The sequence below is a fragment of the Embiotoca jacksoni genome, unplaced genomic scaffold, assembly GCF_022577435.1.
Source record: "Embiotoca jacksoni isolate LCO1_2020_lvr unplaced genomic scaffold, fEmbJac1.0.p SCAF_5, whole genome shotgun sequence".
Classification (NCBI taxonomy): Eukaryota; Metazoa; Chordata; class Actinopteri; family Embiotocidae; genus Embiotoca; species Embiotoca jacksoni.
Genome location: NW_027185403.1, coordinates 11,202,432 through 11,222,580, shown reverse-complemented (window position 1 = coordinate 11,222,580; position 20,149 = coordinate 11,202,432). Strand labels below are relative to the sequence as shown.

The window sequence follows — 20,149 nt, the reverse complement described above, 5'->3', positions numbered from 1 at the left end:
TTGAGTACAACAAATTGGATAATATTTTGTCTCGTCACCAGAGTGATCTTACTGTTAGGCGAAAACCTCACACTGCATCTCTAAAGTATAAACTTTTAATACTTTAATATTATGTGTTGTGTAATTTAACATGAATGCAATATAACTGTATCTTTTATGATCATCATGTTTTACTTATTTACCAGTAAAGTTGTACATTTACGCAGCAAAAAAAGTAAACATACATTTGATATAATGCTCTACTCTGTAACATTACTTTGGGCAGGTCCCTAAACTGGCACTAAAATAAAACAATAAAATGGGACAACAGGACACCTACTGCTGGACACCAGTTTGACGTCTCTTCTGTCGATGAGCCCTGCTTGGTTGCTGGTCTCGCATCGAACTGTGACCTGCTGAGGCTTATGGAAGGTCACCTGGCTCCGCACTTGGCTGGTTTTACGCGTCTCACTATAGGTCATGTTGGTCTGGATGCTCAGCAACCCTGGCTTCTCCGTCAGCGGCTGCCACACTGCTGTCTGGTTGCTACACCTGCAGCCAGGAAGACATCGGATCAGCTGGGGAGTGGAGGGTGTGTGTGTGTGTGTGTGTGTGTGTGTGTGTGTGTGTGTGTGTGTGGGGGGGGGGGGATCACAAGAGCTGCAGCAGAGTGTAAAGTCAAAGCAGATGCACCAGATTTGAAAGTCAAATAAATTTGTGTGTATGGTCAGCCCCCTAGTGTTCCCTGTGTGACACTTCAGTGGTGAATGAGTGGTGGGACTTACTTGAGCATGCTGTCACAGCTGTACCACAGTATGGTTGGGGTTGGCACCCCCTCTGCTACACAGGTCACCAAGTGCTTCTTCCCTGGGAGATGGTGGTCGGTCAGGTCTTTAATCTGAGAGGGAACTACACACACACGGGGAGCAGCGGCCATTAATCATCACCGACTTGGAAAAACAAAACAAAATCTTCATTTTTTTTTCAATCCACAAACAACAAATTACCTTCAAATAGTGCGGCCTATGTAGAGAAAGTTCACAAAAACACCCTTCATAGAGGGATCATTTTAAGTTTCCTAAAACATCCTCTCACCTTTGACTTCCAGGCCAAAGGTCACTTGCTTTGTGTCATCTCCGTTGGTAACAAAGACAGTATAGAGACCCTTCTGCTCTGTCCTCACTCTTACCAAGGTGAGAGTAGTGACATACCTGAGTTCGAGGAAACATGAAAACAAAAATGAGAGGAATTCTAAAAATATGTGAATATACAACGATGTTTTCCGCCAATATTCTGTGGATGAACTGCTAAATATTTCTCTGGAGAAATTTGTGTAACTCATACACTAAAAATGACTGGCAGGGGGCCACAGATTTGCTTGGATCTATTTTAACATGCTGCAAGTTGACTGACATTCTGTGCAAATATATCGTGCTTTCTCTCCTAAAACAGGGCGTATATTTCGAGCTTGTCCAGGAGACTCGGTGGGATGTTTTGGAAAACTAAGAAAGAGGCTGGGCCTAATTTTGTAGTGCATTTTTGGATCCAAGCTTTTGAGCCTCATGAAATAATAAAAGGAAGTTCTTGGTTGCTCTCGAATGTTAGGTGACATTTTGTTAAATGACTTAACTGCAGACCTCTTTTAAGGGGTAAGTAGTCCCCTGAGTGATAACCTCTGCTACAAACACTGTAAATATGTACTTTTGAATTAATAGTTTCCAAGAATTTTGTAGACTGCACCTATGTTTTATCATGTTTCTATTTAAATTGATAAAATAAGATGTTCTATAGAATGTATTATGTGCTGTCTGATTGTCAGGCTGCATGCAGGTTCTTTTTTCTTACATTTCATACATTGGTCCAAACTTGGGGAGCGGCTTGAACTCTTAGTGCGTGAGCCATGTCAAAGAAAAATTTACCTTGCAACAGAGGATTTTTTTTAATTCACATTTATTGTTTAAATTTAAGTAATTTACTATAAAAAACATTTCGTATAATTTGATGTTTTTTTTTTTATGTATTTGTATCAGGGGCTTCAAGGTGTTTGGTAACAGACAGGCTTATTTATTTCTCTATCTTTTTGTGGACCCGGCCTGCGGTTCATTTTTCACAAAGATTATTTTTGATTTTAATGTGTGTTGACAATAACGTGAAAACACAGTCCTGCAATTAAAACTTTGTTTGGAATTTGTGTGAAAGACATTAGTGAGTTGTGACAGGTATTTTGTGTTTATGGTTCCTGTGTGATGAATGATGGAGCCCTCTAGAGAGTATTGTGTTTTTCTCTGCGGAGGCCTTATCTGGTGATGACTGATGAGAGCTAGATGCTTGTGGAGGCTGTCACCCTATCATGGGTCAAGCGCTAATTGTTCAAATGTACCAAGACCTATGAGGTGTTCAGTTGCTTTGTGGTATGTGGTGCATTTTTCTGACCCCGGTTGGATGCTTTACCTTATTTCATGCTCTTGTCTGATTGTGATCGTTTTGTCTCCCTTGATGGTGGTGCCATCTTTGGTCCACAGAACCTGAGGGGGCGGGTAGGCTTCAATCTCCACTCTCAGCTCCACGTTCTCTTGAAGTTTGGCTGAAATGTTCACTTGCTGTGCAGGCTTCACATCCACGAAGCCTTGTTCTAATCGGAAAAAATATATATATGAAAAAAATAAAAAATATCATCAGCAATATAAATACAATGTCCCAAATGTATCTTATCTTGGGATAAAAACCTTAAATCATATATGGATCTATGGGTTATCACCATTTAAGTAATGTGGTGAAATTGCTGGCAAGCAGGAGCATATCCCATTTACACTCCCAAGACAGTGAGGTGGATTAACACCATTTAGAGTCCCTCTTTTAGACACTGGATGAATGTAAAGTTAATATTTACACTCTTTTAGCTTTTTGGTCTCCACCAAATTCAGAGAGAAATATCTGTCTCTTTCGGCTCAACTATGTACACATTTTTGTGTCTAAAAACACGAGACTGAACCCAAACAGTAACGTTGCGCAAGAGAAATAAAACAAAGACTTACAGTATATGATACTATGAAGTACCATATATCTGAGAAGATTTGCAGAGTTGGGCAATAAATGTATTATGTTGCTTTAAATTAAGTCTCTAAACGTTACTTTAATAAAGACAGTGGACTGTAGTGATGGTGTTCGTTGTTGAACTTCTGTGACCAAACAGTATGTGTCTTTTCCACTGAGGAGTCCAGTGTGCACCACTGAACTGTCCTGGAATCCTGTCTCCATTGAACATGGCGGTTCAAGCTATTTAAGGGTTTTATAAACATAGCACACCTCGCTGCAGATTGAGTAAGCATTCAAAAACCCAAACTGCACTCAGTGACGGTCAAGAGACAGAGCATGGAAGAAAAGTTCAGTCTGGTGAATCCTGCTTTTATTGGCTCTCTATAACTGCTGCTTGTAGGACGACTTCATTGCTTGGATGCTGACTTACTGTATGTTAATGTTTGAAGTCAAATCTCACCTACACAAACACTTGTGCACTTTGAGTCTAAATATAAAGTTGCGGTACACCCTGATTTAAAGTTCTCTTCTTCAAGGTATCACTAAAAGCATCCACACCATGCTAAAGGTTTAGTTCACTCTTTGAACAGAAATAAATAGAGCTGATCTTCATTTTCTTTAAAAGAAGCTCCTATCCCACCTGCAGGTTGACATAATAAGCAGTTTCCTCTCTGCCAGCGAAACACAATAACAATCCGTAGGGCGTCAGTTTGTTTTAATTTTGTGTAAGTGTGAGGGGGTCTGTCTAACCGAGCACAGTGATGTTGACGCTGGCAGACGCAGTGTGGTCTTGGACACTCTCGTGGACATGGCAGATGTAGTTTCCACTGTTGGCCACCGTGGCACGAGGGAAGATTAGGTAGGAGCGCACGATCATGGCGGACAGGACGTCTGTCAGCGGCTTAACCTTGACAAGCTTCAAGAGAGAGGGACATCATAAGCATGGAGCAAATTTATTATTACCATGTTGAATGTCATCAAAATTTAAGTGGTCCAACATTTGCACAATGCAACCTAATGGAAAGAGGTGTCTTTTCTTTAATAAGTGTCCAATAATCTCCAGGATATCACACATTGGTGAGTGTTGGAAAATATTATCTGAGGTGTACTCCTTAAGAGGAGCAAAAGATGATGAAACAGAGACAGACTATCTTAAAAATGTTCCAAAAAATGAACCCACAAATACTCGGGTACCACGGACACCACGTGTCCTGAGTATAATTCGCAGGGGGATAAAAATCGAGGTATGTCTCTACATCTTGATATAATTTGGGCTTGGCCATGAGACCCGAGGGAGATTACAAAGGAAAAGCTGAACAAAAACGCTTATTCTGCTCCACTCCTACTCACCTCTCTGTTGGGGATATCCCAAGAAAAAAACACAAGTTCCGATCCGTGCGCTGTGCAGTTTACTGTCAGCGGTTCTCCCTGCTTCAGGACGGCCTTTGACGCATTGATGTAGGAGTCGATGGCTTCCGGGACTGAGATTAAACAAAACAATATGTAGAAAAGTCTATCTCAGTACTAATCAATCATGAAGTTGTTCAAAAATAACCCTGGAAATAATATTTGTATTTAATCAGTCAGAAAGTACAAACTTGGCAGCTAGCGCCAGTAGTTCAATCTCAGCTAACAAAAAGTTTACAGCTCCAACAACGTGAAAAATGTTCACATTTTTCTATGGTAACAGCTTGTGCAGCACTTTTCGATGCCAAATGTCCAGTGTTTATCTTCTCTCTGAAAGATTCATCCTGCAGTCTTCTTAAAATCCTGAATGTTGTCCGCCAGAGGTTTGTAAGGTGACCAAATAATGTTTGATAATAAGGGAATGAATTGCACTTTTGGACTTACATTACTTTGGCTCGTAGATTATGCTGCCTAAGCTGTTTCTGGAAATGTGATGGACTTTTTATGGGATTTTTCTTTTTTTATGGTGCTTTGAAAAGATATACTCATTAACTTTAATAGTTTGGGTGTAGGCTGAGATTGAATTAAAGGGGCCAACTCAGTGTGTGTGTTTGCGGGATCTCTGGTGTTTCAGCACACGTGGGGGTGAGTTGATAATGACTGCAGTTTATATTTTGGGAAGAGCTGTTTCTCTAAGTGAACTCTTTAACCTGAACACCTACCTACAATGCTGTAGACGTAAAAGGCCTGAGACTCTTTCACCTCCCCGTTCAGCTCTCCACGACACACATAGGTCCGCTCCTCCAGCGGTGCCTTGTACCCCTCACTGGGGACATAGAGCCCTCCGATGGGTGTGTCAGTGCCCTTCTCATACAGCGTGACATTGATGTTCGGGTTGGTGACCACACAGGGGATAGTGCCTTCCTCATTGGTCTTTGTTACCATGCCATGGGAGCTCTCTACGAACCACATATCAGGGTCTGGAGACAGAAAGATGACTCAACAACGGCTGCATCTTTGCTTCATACTTCAGTGTGACATTCACAAGGAGAAAGCAACGTTTTTCCAGTGATTCAACGCGTCTTCCTTTAAGATCTTCCTGAAGGTCTCTTCACGCTGTAAACACTCAAAAATCTGTTTGCAGAAGTTCTTTTATCTTTTTTCACTTTTCCAATGTGAACACATTACAAACTTGTGACCTGACGTGCATACAGTATGGAACTGAGTAACAATGAGATTGATTTATGGCAAATTTTACAAACTTTATGACACTAAAAGGTAAATCAAAGGGAAACAAACCTGGGACAAACAAAGCCACCTCCTTAGTTTCTCCAGTGTGTTGATCAATGCACTGATACACGCCTGTGTGCTTCCAGCTCACACTCCACAAAGTCAGAGTGCTGGCTGTGGCATTATTTTGTACAATTTCGTAGCTTTGACGGACGTTTTGAACAGCTTCTACTTGAAAATACGGCACGTCGTCCCCCTTAAAACCCCAGGTCGTCTCCCTCGAGCCAGAGCAGGTGAGGGTGACAGAGGAGCCCTCAGCCAGGACCAGTTCTTTGTCACCAGGCGTGATCTCCAGGCAGCACAGTTCAGGGCAGAGACAGAGGAGAGCTGGAGTTTGCACAACAAGAAAAAAAAAAGTTTAGGATGGAGGTCAAAGAGACAGCAGCATGAAGTCAAAGGTTAAGTCAACAATGGAAGTCAGATCCTGCTCTATCTCTACATGATGAAGGATATGAGTTGTCCGGAGCAGAATGGGAGGGTAATGATGCCAAGGCAGTGACAAATGTATTTAAAATGACAGAGGAGTTTTGTCCTTTGCATCAAAGCGTTGTTTTATTTAACAGCCTGGACAACTTATAAATAATCCAAAAAAGATGCTTTATAATTATTTTATTCAAAAATTTGAGCATCCTTTACATTATTACTCCACTATACCCTACACTCCTAAGTAAGTACAAGTCGTGCAAAGTATTAAATTTGTGAAGTAGGATTTAAACATTTTGGAAAAAAAAAAACGTATTCAATTGCTTAAATTATAAAACATTCTAAACCCATGCTTGGCATCCAACTCTTCGCTTCCCTCCAAAACCACCTCTCTTTCTTTCTCTTTTTGTTGGTAGAATGAAACTGAGTTCTCACCTGTAAATGTAACTGTCAGGTGGAGCGCGGATGGCGTCACCCTCCTCATGGTGGAGGCCTTCAAACCACTTGGTTCTGCAAACAAACAGGGTGTGTAACAGTACAAGTGAAACCCCATGTTTCATTTTTGGAAATATTTTTCACATATTGTATTAGTATTGTAATAGTTTAAAAAAAAAACCATTCTGTCCATAAAATTCACATAAAATTCAAATCAAATTGAACAAAACAGCAGAAAGATGTCATTTGTGTTCACACTAATTGACATACAACTCCTCCATGGTTAACATCTGTCCATAAGAGATGAGCTTTATATCATGATGGAGCTCCATCAGGCCAGGTTAATGGAGAAAATAAATCACATTGCGTGTCAGAACAATCTGCTTCAAATAAAAAGAAATGACACAAAACCACGCTCTGCTCAAACTAAATGGAAAGAAACAAAAAGCATTCAATTTGTTGTCAAACTGCTTTCATTAATGGCCTCTGTCCGACACAGAATCTGAGGGTGCAGACACAACTCTCTCTGGAGGTATTTAATGCCTCAGTGCACCAGGACAGAGCAACAATGTCTGGCTCTTTTTGTTCCTGGTTCACCAGCACTCTGCCCACTAACAAACGGGTCACTGTGTGCAGCTTTGCACCACGCTCGCTGGCAACAAAGCTGCGTCCAAGCTATTCTAGAGCCGTGCTGAGCCATTAATTAGTTTTGGTCAAAACAAAAGTGAAAATAAGGGCATTCACATAAGCAGCTGACAGAGAAATGTACTTGCAAGTTTTGAAATGTTGCTTGGTTTGCAACAATAATGGGATATCAGATTGTACACCAATGTGACATTAACATCCCAGAAGTGATTCAGTACCTACTGAGGTCAAAGTTAAGAATAGCTCACCATCATCCCATCACTAGCATTAACTAGTGTTCGCAAAGACCTGAAAGCTCTAATTTCACAGTGCAGTAAGAGGCCAGAGGAAAAAGATGGAAGAGGGGAGGGGTGGTTTGTTGTTATGTTTTGGATGGGGGTTAAGAACTGCAGCACACAGACGTCTGGAAACAGTTAAGGATGGATCACAGGCCTGTACGCAAGAGGGTGGGAAAGAGAGAGAGGGCGGAAGAATGAGTCTTGGGAAGAGCGAGGGTGGAGGGGGAAGACAAGGAGTGAGCCAGTGGAAAAATTGTGAAATATATGTTGAGAAATCTTACGCCATTTAACATTTTTACTTGACAATGCACTCCAATTTTACAATTTCTATTTTAAGAATTTGGACTATCTTCATGCATTATGTAATAAATGACATCCCTCCATCCTATCTGAAACTACTGGTCTTCTCTGTTTTCATTTAACTTTGCATGTCTGGCAACCCCACCTTTAATGTATCTATCAAACTTTATCTAATGGCTATATTTTCAGGTACAAATGATGTGAACGCTCTGGTCACTCAGGGTGTGATGATGAGAAACCCAAGACAAAACCAAAGCCAGTTACTCAAACCAGATACACGTTGTCTCTCTAAATTAACTGCCTTTGGCACTTCCGCTCCCAAAATGAAAAGCTCAGAGCTCTTGAGTTGCTCCAAAAACATGACTGGTCCATTTCCTCCCCCGCCTCCTGGTTCTAATAAAAAGGGGCGAAGGAGAGACAGATGGAGAGCAAGACAGAGTGAGAGAAACTTTTTCATTTCTTTGCTTCATAGTTCAAACACATGCACACGTAAACATTCTTACTGGCACATAGAGCATGCTGCCATGCACATACTATACACACAGGCACACGCTGTATTACAGCCAACCCCGCATTATTCAAACGCTGCCTTTACACACATTCACACACACACACACACACACACACACACACACACACACACACACACACACACACACAAATAGACGTCCCCCCCCCCCCCGTTTCCCCTTTTTGTCACTGGTGTCTGTGTACAGTTTGTGTTCCCACAGTATTACTCTGAAACTTTCCCAGGACCGCTGATACACTTGGGACTGGGCTGTTGATGACGGCAGGAGCAGAGGGGTCACCTCATCCCTGGGGGCCCCAGAAACAAGTGACGCGGGGCTGTCCACTGAGGAAGCCATACATTAGCGCTCAACAAGTACCAGTAACCTCAGTGTCAGTGATGGGGGCTTTAAGCGACAACTGCTAAAGGCATGTGTCATTTGACTACTGCTGCCATGTTTGCTAAAACAAGTCAAACTGCTACAGTAAGGGTTATTGCAGGATGTGAATTTAGATATCAGATCAAATAGCAGAAAACCTTCTTAAATTGACAACAATCTATGTGTTTCTTTGGGTCTTCGAAACGGACGGAAAAATAATGTTTGGCTACTGTAACATGATAAGGTTTCATGTTGACCGATGGGCAGTGGGAGACTATGAACAGAGGCCTTTAAGAGGGAATCTGACCCTAAAAATGGGATGTGCTCAGTAGGATCATGGGCCAAAGGCAGCCAGAAGACCACGTCTACAAGAGTTTGGAGAGTGAACACTACAGCAGGAAATTGTCAAAAATAAAATAGTGCTAATATTTGTCGTGGTCAAGTCTTTGTGTGAGAAAAGAACAAACAATGTTCTGGAGCGTTAAAAGGGTCAGGACACTAGACAATCTGCCAAGAAGGTTTGGCAACATTTCAGTGACGTTAGTAAAAACACTTGGTAGCAGCTTGATCCCTGAACCACAAGGCTGCTCTTTGTTTGAACCACAGAGACAATAGTCATTTACAGTAAGTAATGTCCACAACATCCATAAATTAAGTCAAGTGGGTCTCAGTCTGTGGAGGAGATCCTGCAGAGGACCTCTAAGGAGCTGAGAAACATTTTTCAAAATGTTTATTATTGTCTTAATCTTTGAAATGAGATACTGCATTCCCACAGTCATCTTGGGGGTCTGAAAAAAAATAAACCGTGTTTATGTTAGCGATGGCATGGTAATCGCCATGCGGCATAAATTGTTATCACTCTGTTTGAGTTTTCCCACAGATGCTGGGAATTTGGTGGCTGATTGACCCTTCCCAGTTTTCATAAACAACCCTGCTACACTCGAAGTGTCACCAGCTAACGAGGAAGAATGCTCAAGTCGACCTCAGCGGGACGCACGCAGCCCACGCTCTGCCTCAGGATACAGCTAGTGTGTAAACCCCAGTCCCTCAGCAGCCTGTAATCCCACTCCTGGGATTATCTATATATACTGTAGCTGCATGTTTCAGTTAAACATCTGGCAGTGATAAAGCCGTCCTCGATGAGGTGGGAACTGCTGTCTGAACCACTTTTGCAGCCAACTGTTTGTTTGACTGCATCCCAAAGGAGGGGGAGAATAAAAAGTGTAATCTATAACAAAAGAGAGAACGATTTCCAAAAAGCCTCCCAAAGTGCAGCTGGAGAGCTCCAACTTCCTGTACTGGGAAATGTTCTGGCCTTGTGTGGGTGTAAAGCAGTGATGCACCACTGACACAGCAGACCATCATAACCACTAACCAAATATTCCTACAGAGACAACAAGAGATACCACAATGAGTACAAGACCGACTGCAATGAAACTTCTACAAAGAGAAAAACACCCTTAAATAACAAGCTGCACAGAAAAGATGTAAACTCACAATCAGAAGTGAGGAAAAACAAGAACAAAATAAGAAGAAAGAAAAAATCAATGCAAGAACGGACAGATTAGACCGATGACAAAGCATGACAAACCATTAACACACCACAAGAATACTGCACATAGCTCCAGACGGTGGAAAAAACAGCAAAGGGAGCATGCAGACATGCAGAATATACTTTATGGGAAACACCACATCAAAGTGCAGAGTGGGACATCAGGATTGCACACAGTCTTACATCACAGACAGTGATGTTTGTTCTGTTGAAGTGCCCAGGAAGCTGTGATCTGCAACATAAACATCTCCAATTTAGCGGTTACTTCTTTCCAATGCAAACAATTACTGTTCAGATAAGACAGAATATAAACTGACACTGAAATATTTTTTTAGAAGATCTACTTTCTTATATCACTACACTAGCTGCCGCGCAGAATAAATGTACACGTGCCATATTTGTCCTTTTCTAAGATGGCGTTTTTAGAAGGATGCCAGATTTTCTGGACGTATCTCTGAACAGCAGGACTTTGGCGAGCTCTGTGGGAAAAAAATGACCCTGTGTGTCTTTGTTAAAACAAACGTCCATTTTTATCACGCGTCTTGGACGGACCATCCCCCCCTGAGGAAAACCTTCTGGTCCCTCGTCAGCAGACCCGTGATGCATTGTTCCCACCCCAACGCGGCCTCAACGTCTACCAACTCCATCATGACTAAAACACAAACTTTACATCGCCAGAACTGTAATTATGACTGATAATCTACAGGCCCATAAAAAAAAAAATAAAAAAAAAAAAAAAAAAATCCAGCTACAATCACATGCATGTAACAACATCTTATCAGAAGATGTGAGTTACTATAAGCAGAAAGTGTTCAGTCTACTCATAGAGCCAGTGCTCGTCTCACAATAACTTTCTGGAGTGTAAAAGAAGACAGAGACTTTATACATCTACATTTATGTTACTTCAATGCAAAGGTGTTTGCTTTTATTTGTTTTGTTAAAGCAGTCTTGGAGCAATATGAGGCGTTTAAAGGAATATTAATTGTTGTTTTTTTGCCAGCAGCGGACATAAAATCAAAACATAACAGACTTTGCTGAATTCCTGTTCCTGGGCAGTTTAAACTTAGCGATTCCACTCGGGAGTCTAGATCCCGAGGGCGGGAGGAATACTGCAATTGCTGACATCAGCAGCTCATCTGGGCTTGATTGATTACACAGGACAACTTACTGTAATGTGATGACCTCATAAGTCAAGAAACAAACTTTTGACAAAAGATTGACACGATGTCAAAAGGCACATCTGTTATCCAGTTTATATTGTATATTTCAAAACAAGAAAAAATTATATATGGGCAACACTGCCTCTCTTCATTTACATATATATATATATAACATATTCATTGATTTTTATTGAAATGTGTTCATATTGTTCGGGACCCAATGTCCAGAGAAGTAGAGTTGTGCAACAAACAACTCTGAGACCAAGTTTATTCTTCCACCAGAAATTATATTATATCAAAACACGACAGACATCAGAGCCAGAGTCTAAATTGCCAAAAAGGGGCTGGCAAGATAGTCTATTCTCCCTGACATGACGAAGGAGATGGCCAGGTATCTTGTGAGCTGAGGTGTGATGAGATCACCGGCCAATATCACCCAGCAGGTGGATCCCCACATCTCAGAAGACATCTGAAAAAATACAAAAACTAACTGAAATTACATAATAGCAGTCCTATAATGAAAACTAGAACAGCTTGGCACAAAGTCAGTGGCCGGCCTCACATCTGGGAACCCTGCTCTCTTCCCACTGGTTTGCAGACCGTGGGGTCTTGCCCAAAGCATCCTCGTTAAAACAGATGGAGCAAAGACACTTCCGGGTATTTGATCTGTATTTGGCTTGAAGCGGACGTTGAATTGGAACCGTGCTCGCTGTGATTGATGACGTTTAACAAGCATGCAAGGGCACAACTAAAGACGAGAATGTAGACAGACAAAAGGCTTAGCATATCACATTTGATATGATTTGGATATGGCAAACTGGTTTCAGTGACATCAGGTCGGAGGGCAAAAGACTGTTCACTCAGGAAGGTGGCAATACGCGCCGCTCAAATGTTGTATATTTTCTAAACCGTTTGGTTAATTTATCGGCTTCCGATTCACTTTCCTTTTTGCTCATTTTTTGGTCTCCTCCGCCACTATTTCCTCAAGGACATATCTGGCTCATTAGCAACTAAATGCTCCATTACATTCATTGTGAGTTTTGTAACATTTCTCCAATCTAGTGCTGAGCAGGTATTAGAGCTGACTTGCAGCCTGCTGTGATCATAAACAGTGGGCCAGAGAATAAATTAAAACAGTAAAGACAGAAAAGCAAACTAATCATGAGAAAGATGCCAAAATGCCCGATATAGCTGTATGAAATGTAGAGACAGGTTTAAATTTTCTGTTGGTTCACTACAAGCGACCTATTTTAAGTTACATGTTGTCATGCTACTTAATTGATTTAATGAAACAGGAAAATTTAACTTTACTTTTGAAAAAGTTCTGGTGAAATGATAATCATATCATACCACACATATTTCTTCACTCTAAATCCTTTTGTGTCAAATATTTTGGCAAGAATGTTTGGGACAGACAGAGTCTGTGGAGAGGTCTTCATTTGTTATGACAATGTCTGGCTGACAGAAATAGCTGGTCAAGATTTGTGACACTCTTGCACTGACCCTGAACTACATTTTACAGTAACACAGCTGGACACTGAACTTTCAAAAGTTCTGTCTCATACAAAAAACTGCTTGTACGCTGTAACTTAAGGGGGTAAAGCTGTGCTGAAGTAATCTCAAGTTTGCATTATCGGCATAAAACAATACTATTATCCCAGTTCATAAATCTCCCAATTGGTTTCTTTTGGTTCAGTGTTTGACAACAGAGTCTGTGAGGTCGTATCTCCGAAACCAAAGCGACTCTGTACTCATGCTGGGGCAACACATGTTTGGGAAACTGTGGATTTTGGTTTGCTCCCTTTCAAACAGAGTTGTAAATGCCGTTTGTAGTGGCGGTGGAAGGGATGCAAAGGGCTTCTGGGTAAAACTGATGGCTGTAGACTGGCAGTCTTAGATGTGGCTAGTGTTTGATATCAGTTTAATGATATACGTTTCTTCTCATTTGGGAACCTAAATGAAGTAAATGGAGTTGAGATATCAAAAACTAAAGCAGCTTCTGTCATGGAAGTCATGGACATTTTTCCCTTTTTATGCAGTAAACTTCTGGGTTGCAACCAGTGCCAGTCAAATCAAATCGCCCACTTCCTAGGGAATACAGGTATGTGCAGCTTAAGTGAATATATTTGCTGGCATAAGGGACACTACATCTTCCAAGTTTTTCTTGAGACCTCTCCACCAATCTGCATGGTGCTACCTTCCTCTTTCCTACACACCGGGCGTCCCAGGAAAGCTTGAGGGTATAAGACCCCCAGCCTCATGAGAAATGGAATACACCTACACACACTTGCATTCCCCCTGATCTTACTCGTCCACACCCCCAGAAAGAAAGAAACTGAAACAGCTGAATACAATTAGGACCGACTGGCTTTAAATTCCACTTGTTTTCCTTGTTGTATTTTTGCAGTTCTGGAAAAATGTATATGATGTGGAGTTTGTAGATCTGATATCACTATATCTAATAGATGGTATCTTCTTGAAGCTGAAACAAACAGATAAACTCAACAAAATTTAACTTGGTCTCTATTTTCACCTGTAAATTATATTCTTATCTTGTAAAAGCAGCTGGCTGTTTTTCTTTGTCTTCCTTTCCCACTGCACTGTATCACCAACTCCAACGTGTTTTTGTTGGAAAGAGGACAGCACAAACTCCACAGAGAAAGTACAGGGCTTTAAAAGAATCAGATGAAGAGCAAAACTTCCTGCTCAAAATCTGTATTGTTTCTCATGCAGTAAATTCAGAGAGGAGCTCATATGGGGCTGAAAGAAACAGTCAAATAATTTACTGGAGTAAAGGTAGGAAACCACAATATAAAAATACTTGACTAGAAGTCAAAGTCCTACATTTTACCAAAGATCCCTGAAAACTGATGTTTTTGACATTTTGTGAAATACTTTTATTTTTTGCGGAGTTTGATAAAGATCAATGCAGCTCTCGTGTCTGCACTGTATGACGCTGGAGGCAGCAGGCAGTTAACTTAGCACAAAGAAACAAAAGGAACAGCTATGAATGTTTTCTTAAAAACCCTGTTAGGTTTTTACTTTTCATTTGTTTACAGAGGAATCAAAAGATATATGAGAGTTTATAAGATCTTCAGTTAAATGTTTGGACAACTCTGTTGCATGTGTGAAAAAGACACCTTTTGTTGTCATAAAAGAAAATTATATTAAATCAAATAAATGAATGTTTCCTCAATGGTTCCAGTGCAGGAGTGGCTGTGCTTCCTGCCTGAAGATGTGATACAGCTGCCTGTCAGCTCTGTGTGAGTGGGCGGGAGGGAAAGAAGGAGGCAACGAGGGGGAGGCCAGATGGATGGGCAGCCGTACAGGATGCTTCACTGCAGCACCACTTAGTGTTCTTCAGTAAAGCTGTGACTCAAGTATAAAGTATAAGCACGCATGACTGATAGCCTTACAAAGAAACACCAGCTCAGGTAAAAGTATGAATGGTGAATTATGAATCAGACTATGAATAAGGGAATAAGTCAGAGATTTCTATATTTAAAAAGAGTAAAGATACGCTCATCAGTCACTGTATCAATAATCACGAGGTGTTTTCTAAATCAATATTTCATCCAGATATAAACGTCACACGCTCGTTTTCAGATGGTGGTTGTTGAGCAGCTGTGCTCTCAGGTCATGCCACAGAGGGTAAATCAAAAGTGGACAGAATGGGATCAATGTGTATCAAAACTTGCCGCTGAGCCCAAATTGTTACATATCGGCTCTCTGGAGCACATGTGAGCTGAATCACACTCTTGGCATGTTTTCTGCATGGTCATAATAAGAAGCACATTTTCTCATAGCGGCTGGCATGCAAAGATCCAGGAAACAGCTGATGACCAAGGATTAGGTCTGGGCCAGGGGAATGGAGCCGACTGGGCTGCACAGCATCAGGGTCGGGGAGAAGAGCTCTGCTGCACAACATACCAGCAGCCTGACGCACAAGGAGGAAAATCCCCACTGGTCCGAAGAGAATTTTTTTTTTTTTTCTTTTTACAAATCCTACTATAAAGATTTGTCAGAGCAAATCTACTGTTTGTAAGTTGGTGCTGACAAATTCAGCAAAGGACATTCAGCTGATGGTAAAACTATGATATGAACGCAATACAGTCTAATACCGTTGATGGTAAAAGTATGACATGTATGCAAGTTTTCCAGCATCTCATCTACAGTACTTAACAATGCCTGGACGGAAATAGCCACAGAGACAGAGAAGATCAAAAACTTCAAAAGGAAACTTCTATATGTAGAGGAGGAGAGCAGCATACACTGAACACATGCCAATGTTGTTTTTATTACAACTGATGCTAATCAGTATCTCTCATATCAAAAAGGTCATCTGTATACAGAAGATGGATGTGCAGTTAACAAATCCAACAACTTGAATACCACAGCGGCCATACATGGCAGGGAAGTGGGAAGGCTTTCAGGTGCAGAACATATGGCAGATTAGAGTGAAAAGACATGCATGCCACATGTGTCTCAGCCATGAAATAGCTCCCATTGCTCTAATGTAACTCGCTCCAGGTACTAAAATCTTCTCCTGTGGTAAATTCGGAGATGATTCAACAGATTGTTTACGTCTGCGCGGCTCTGCGTCCCTCGGACGGGAGCAAGTCACCGGTTTATGAGAGATGAAGCTGTAAGCTGGTATGTGTTGTCACTGAAAGGAAATCCATCCAAAGTTAAAGAGGATGTTGGTGACAGTGACTGATGCCAGGTCTAATATCAATACACAGCCATGGTTTTTCGATGAGCTTCTCCATGTAGCTATGTGGAGAAGATTGATTTTGTAAGGGCCATTGACAGGGGAGGAAAGAGACTGATGGTTTAGCAGTGAGGACCGTCAGTTCACTCAGGGTGACTGGAAAGGGCTGTATAAACAAGCTCTTTAGCAGTGAAGCACAAAGTGGAGCGCATACAAACAGCTTGCCCTATAAAACCCAGTGTGTGTGTGTGTGTGTGTGTGTGTGTGTGTGTGTGTGTGTGTGTGTGTGTGTGTGTGTGTGTGTGTGTACCCGAGACCCTGGGACACCTTGTCAAACGTATTCTCTTAGTGGGAAAATAAACAGTGTTAAATTTGTAGTGTAATGAGTAAAACGGTGTCTATGTGCAGAGATGCAAGCCATCACCATGTTGATGTTTGAACAGGTTGCTCACACTCTTTCACATTGTAATGCCTGGTGTGTACACATTCAAGAATGCGGGTTAACAAATACCACCAACAGAGACACATTACCATTAACTAGCAACAACATCACAACAAAACAAGCTTAAGTGTTGTCTAGAGCAACTTAAATATGATTATATTAATCCATTTAATCTATTAAAGCTATATGAGCATTAGGTTGAGTGTTATAAGGATGCGGTGCATCCTCTGTGTCAGATGGCTGTGAAATGAAATCTGTCACAGTGGGCTTGTGAATTTTCACCTCTTTGTTCAGTACATCTTCACTTCTGCCAACAGCTGCCAAGCAGCCGTGACTAACATTAAAATCCTTGACAGTGACAGAGAAGTAGCACCTCTTACCTTCAAACTGATGCTAGACGCGCAGACGAGTCTTCCCTCTCTCAGGTTGCCGGCCAGCAGAGGGAAATCAGAGGAGAGATTTTCAGCCACTTGTCTCCACAGGGGCTGGTGCTTTCAAATGTATAGATCCCTCTGATGTTCAGAGTCTGAGGTTAATCTCTGCTGTCCCAGGAGTCCGTTGGAGGAGGTACTGCACTGAGCTTGGCTGTTTGTTTAGTCAAATCACAGCACCGTGGGGGTCTCTGTCCTCTCTCACACGTTGAAAAAGCCTGCCCAGCACTCAGAAAGAGTGCTGTAAGTTAGAAAAAAAATGTCCCAAAGGAGACATGCACACACACATACACACTCCTTCCCTGACAGATTCGCACAGAGCGGAGTGTCAGTGGTCCGGCCCTGCTGAAGCTGAGAGTGAGCAGAGAGAGGGAGAGGTGGGAGGGAATTGTGAAACAGAGTTGAGCAAAAAGTAAGAGAAGCAAGTTTAAAAAAAAAAAAAAATTGTGAACTAAGAGACGAGACGGAGAAAGAGAAAACTTCAAAATACAGATCAAGTTCCTGCTTGTTTTTCTTAGGTAGCAGCTCAGAGGTCCCGAGCTGGAGTGATTTGTTTATGAATGGAGCGGCGAGCCACTGGAGGTGAACTGAGACAGTCTCTATTGGCAACAGCAATCTGGACCGCATCGAACCCCTCCATAAAACAACAAACACAATAAAAAGGAAGAGAAAGAGTGAGGGTGTAAGAGAGAGGGCCAGGCAGAAAAAAAAGAAAGGGTTTTGGCAGAGCTTATGGTAGCCGGCTTTGGAAACAAACATGGAGGTCTCAGTTTCTCAGGAAAATAGCTACACTTACATAATCACACGGAGATTCAGGTAACTTTTCTGTTCCATGTTATCTCTTTTTCTGCCATATCTTATCTCCTTTCTTGTTTCATTTATCCCACATGAAATAACTCAACACCTCCCACTGTCCTCTCCCCTTCTGTCTCCCCTCTCTGGTCTTTCATCCTCTCTTTCAAACACATGCGTACACACACCATGCAAATATATGGCTCTGTTCCTAATGTCATTCTTTCCCAGGATATGAGGGGATGGCTTGAAATTCATAATGCAACCCTGCAGCTGACAGAGGCCTTTTTTCCTCTAACAAAGAGGCTGGGAGGAGAGTGGGGCGGAGGGGGGTAGGGGGTAGGGGGGGGTAAATTGGACAGTAATACGTTCTCCTCTAATTGTGAGGGCAAATCTAAAAGCCCTGCAGGCAGTAATGAGAGAGCCAGTGACGCCTCAGCTATAAGATAGGAGGGGAGCAACACCACATAGGAGGCCCACCTTAAAGTATATCTAGTTCTAGCTATGTAATTAATACTTCCTGCAATACATCTGCTCTGAATCCACCACATTAACCCCGTCAATCTACAGTACACATTGGCGTAGTTCAGTGCTTGCTTTGTCAATGAAAATGTAATCACAAAAAAATAATGCCGCAATAATGACAGTCACAGTTGTAAATACTCCTCCACACACAATCCTTTATCAGCTGGAGATAAGACACGCAGAGTGCCTAAACATCCTGCAGCAAACCACAGCTTTAACAGGACACAGTGTGATAATATCTAAAATATTTTTTTTAAATCATCCGAGGTCTTTGCATTTCATAATCATGTATAATTTTAGCATGTTGTTACAATGGAATGCCGGAGAGAGACCACGAAGGGGTGTCTATTGCTCTATCTTTGGCAGCAGTCCTGTTTATTCCTACAGCTTGACAGAGTGGTACAGCTCCAAACAAACTGGCCTCCAAAATATTCTGCTACAACAATACTAAGCCTATTCAGACACTCTGAACAGCTAAAGAGTGGTTTCTCTCACTGCTGACCTGAACTGGTGCCATAGCTGGAGTGCAACTAGTGCAACCACCCTGTATGCTGTTGCGGGCTTGTTTTTCTGCTGGGTTTTGGATAAAGCTAAAAGTTATCTTGCTGAGTCCCACAGGCAGGGGCCCCTAAAGAGGCCCCAAGGAGGGGGCAGGGAGGAAGAAGGAGGGAGCGCCAGCGTTTGCGGCCTGGACCTGGAGCTGAACCGAACTCACCTCTGATGGATGAAGATGGATGAAGCCACAAAATGTTTGATCTGGGGTCACAGCCATTTTAAGTTGTGTTGATGAAAGGTCTCTAAACAGGAGGCTCCTCGAAGCTTGATTCAGATGATGTAATTTGGGACTAAACCTGAAAATGAGCCACTAAAATAGCACGTCTGATGGACAACAACAGCTCAAATCAAATCTCAGAGACAGTGCAACACAATTCAAACAGCATCACAGGACAGTAGAAATGTAATTTAGAGTGGAAACAATTAGTCCAACATTCGACCTGTTAATTAACAGAATCAGGATACTTTGATAATTAATGCATCTTAATTCCCTTGTTTGCTACATGTCTTTATCTAATGTGATAGTAAAGTGGCAAACTTTAGGTTCTGGGTTGTTGTGCAGACAAAACAATTTAAAGAACTCACCTAAAAAAAAAAGAAAAGCTGAACAGCAGAAATGATAAAACCTAGGGCTAGTTCAGTGACCTGTGTGTAAAACACACCATGTAATTACAGTGTTCCTGGCTCAGATCTGGTCTGGAACCATTGTTGCAAGTCATCCCATTCCTCTCCTATCAATGTTTTAGTGCGTAGGGACAACTGTCTAATACAGGGATACAATGCCAAATAAAGGAGTGAAGGAGAGACTGAAGACAAACAACAGAAGAGTAATAAATTAACACAGCATGTGCTGTTTTATGTTTGGAGAGTGTGGCTGGACTGAATTCAGACTCAACTGTAATCATTTTCTCTACCTGCCTTTTAAAATGTAAAAATAAGTAGGCTACACAAAGAAAAATGTAGTTGTCTATCCTCCACGACAAAATATTTCACTGTCAGCATAATTGTTACTGGAAGCTATAACTTTGACATAGAAATTTAACCTACATCTGTTACATTTAAGCCCTTGCCAAAAGAGTTCATACAATGCGGATTTAACCTATCCTACCACTGACATCTAATTTTTGGGGGGTATTTCACTGTATACACAACTTTTGCATCTATTATTTGGAGTGAACTTATTGGGTAGAGCGTGCCCAGGAGAGACTTCCACTGGCAGACCTAACTAACTTCCTGTTTAGCCCTAAAATAACCTGATAAAAAAAATAATGCAATCACACAGCTCCTCTATACTTTCCAAA

At 41.6% G+C, this 20,149-nt stretch overlaps 1 protein-coding gene across 1 annotated transcript in view; it reads right to left on the bottom strand.

Annotated features, from left to right (window-relative positions):
- Positions 1 to 17,470, bottom strand: part of pdgfrb (platelet-derived growth factor receptor, beta polypeptide) — a 28,226-nt gene extending 10,756 nt beyond the window's left edge. Inside the window, exons 1-10 of the mRNA XM_069170733.1 lie at positions 16,926 to 17,470; positions 6,571 to 6,645; positions 5,722 to 6,039; positions 5,145 to 5,402; positions 4,366 to 4,496; positions 3,766 to 3,931; positions 2,431 to 2,611; positions 1,075 to 1,190; positions 765 to 888; positions 320 to 531 (exon numbers count right to left, since the gene is read on the bottom strand). Of these exons, the coding sequence (XP_069026834.1) occupies positions 320 to 531; positions 765 to 888; positions 1,075 to 1,190; positions 2,431 to 2,611; positions 3,766 to 3,931; positions 4,366 to 4,496; positions 5,145 to 5,402; positions 5,722 to 6,039; positions 6,571 to 6,619 (1,555 nt within the window). The 5' untranslated portion in view covers positions 6,620 to 6,645; positions 16,926 to 17,470. The remainder of the gene's footprint in view (positions 1 to 319; positions 532 to 764; positions 889 to 1,074; positions 1,191 to 2,430; positions 2,612 to 3,765; positions 3,932 to 4,365; positions 4,497 to 5,144; positions 5,403 to 5,721; positions 6,040 to 6,570; positions 6,646 to 16,925) is intronic.
- Positions 17,471 to 20,149: the final 2,679 nt, after the last annotated feature.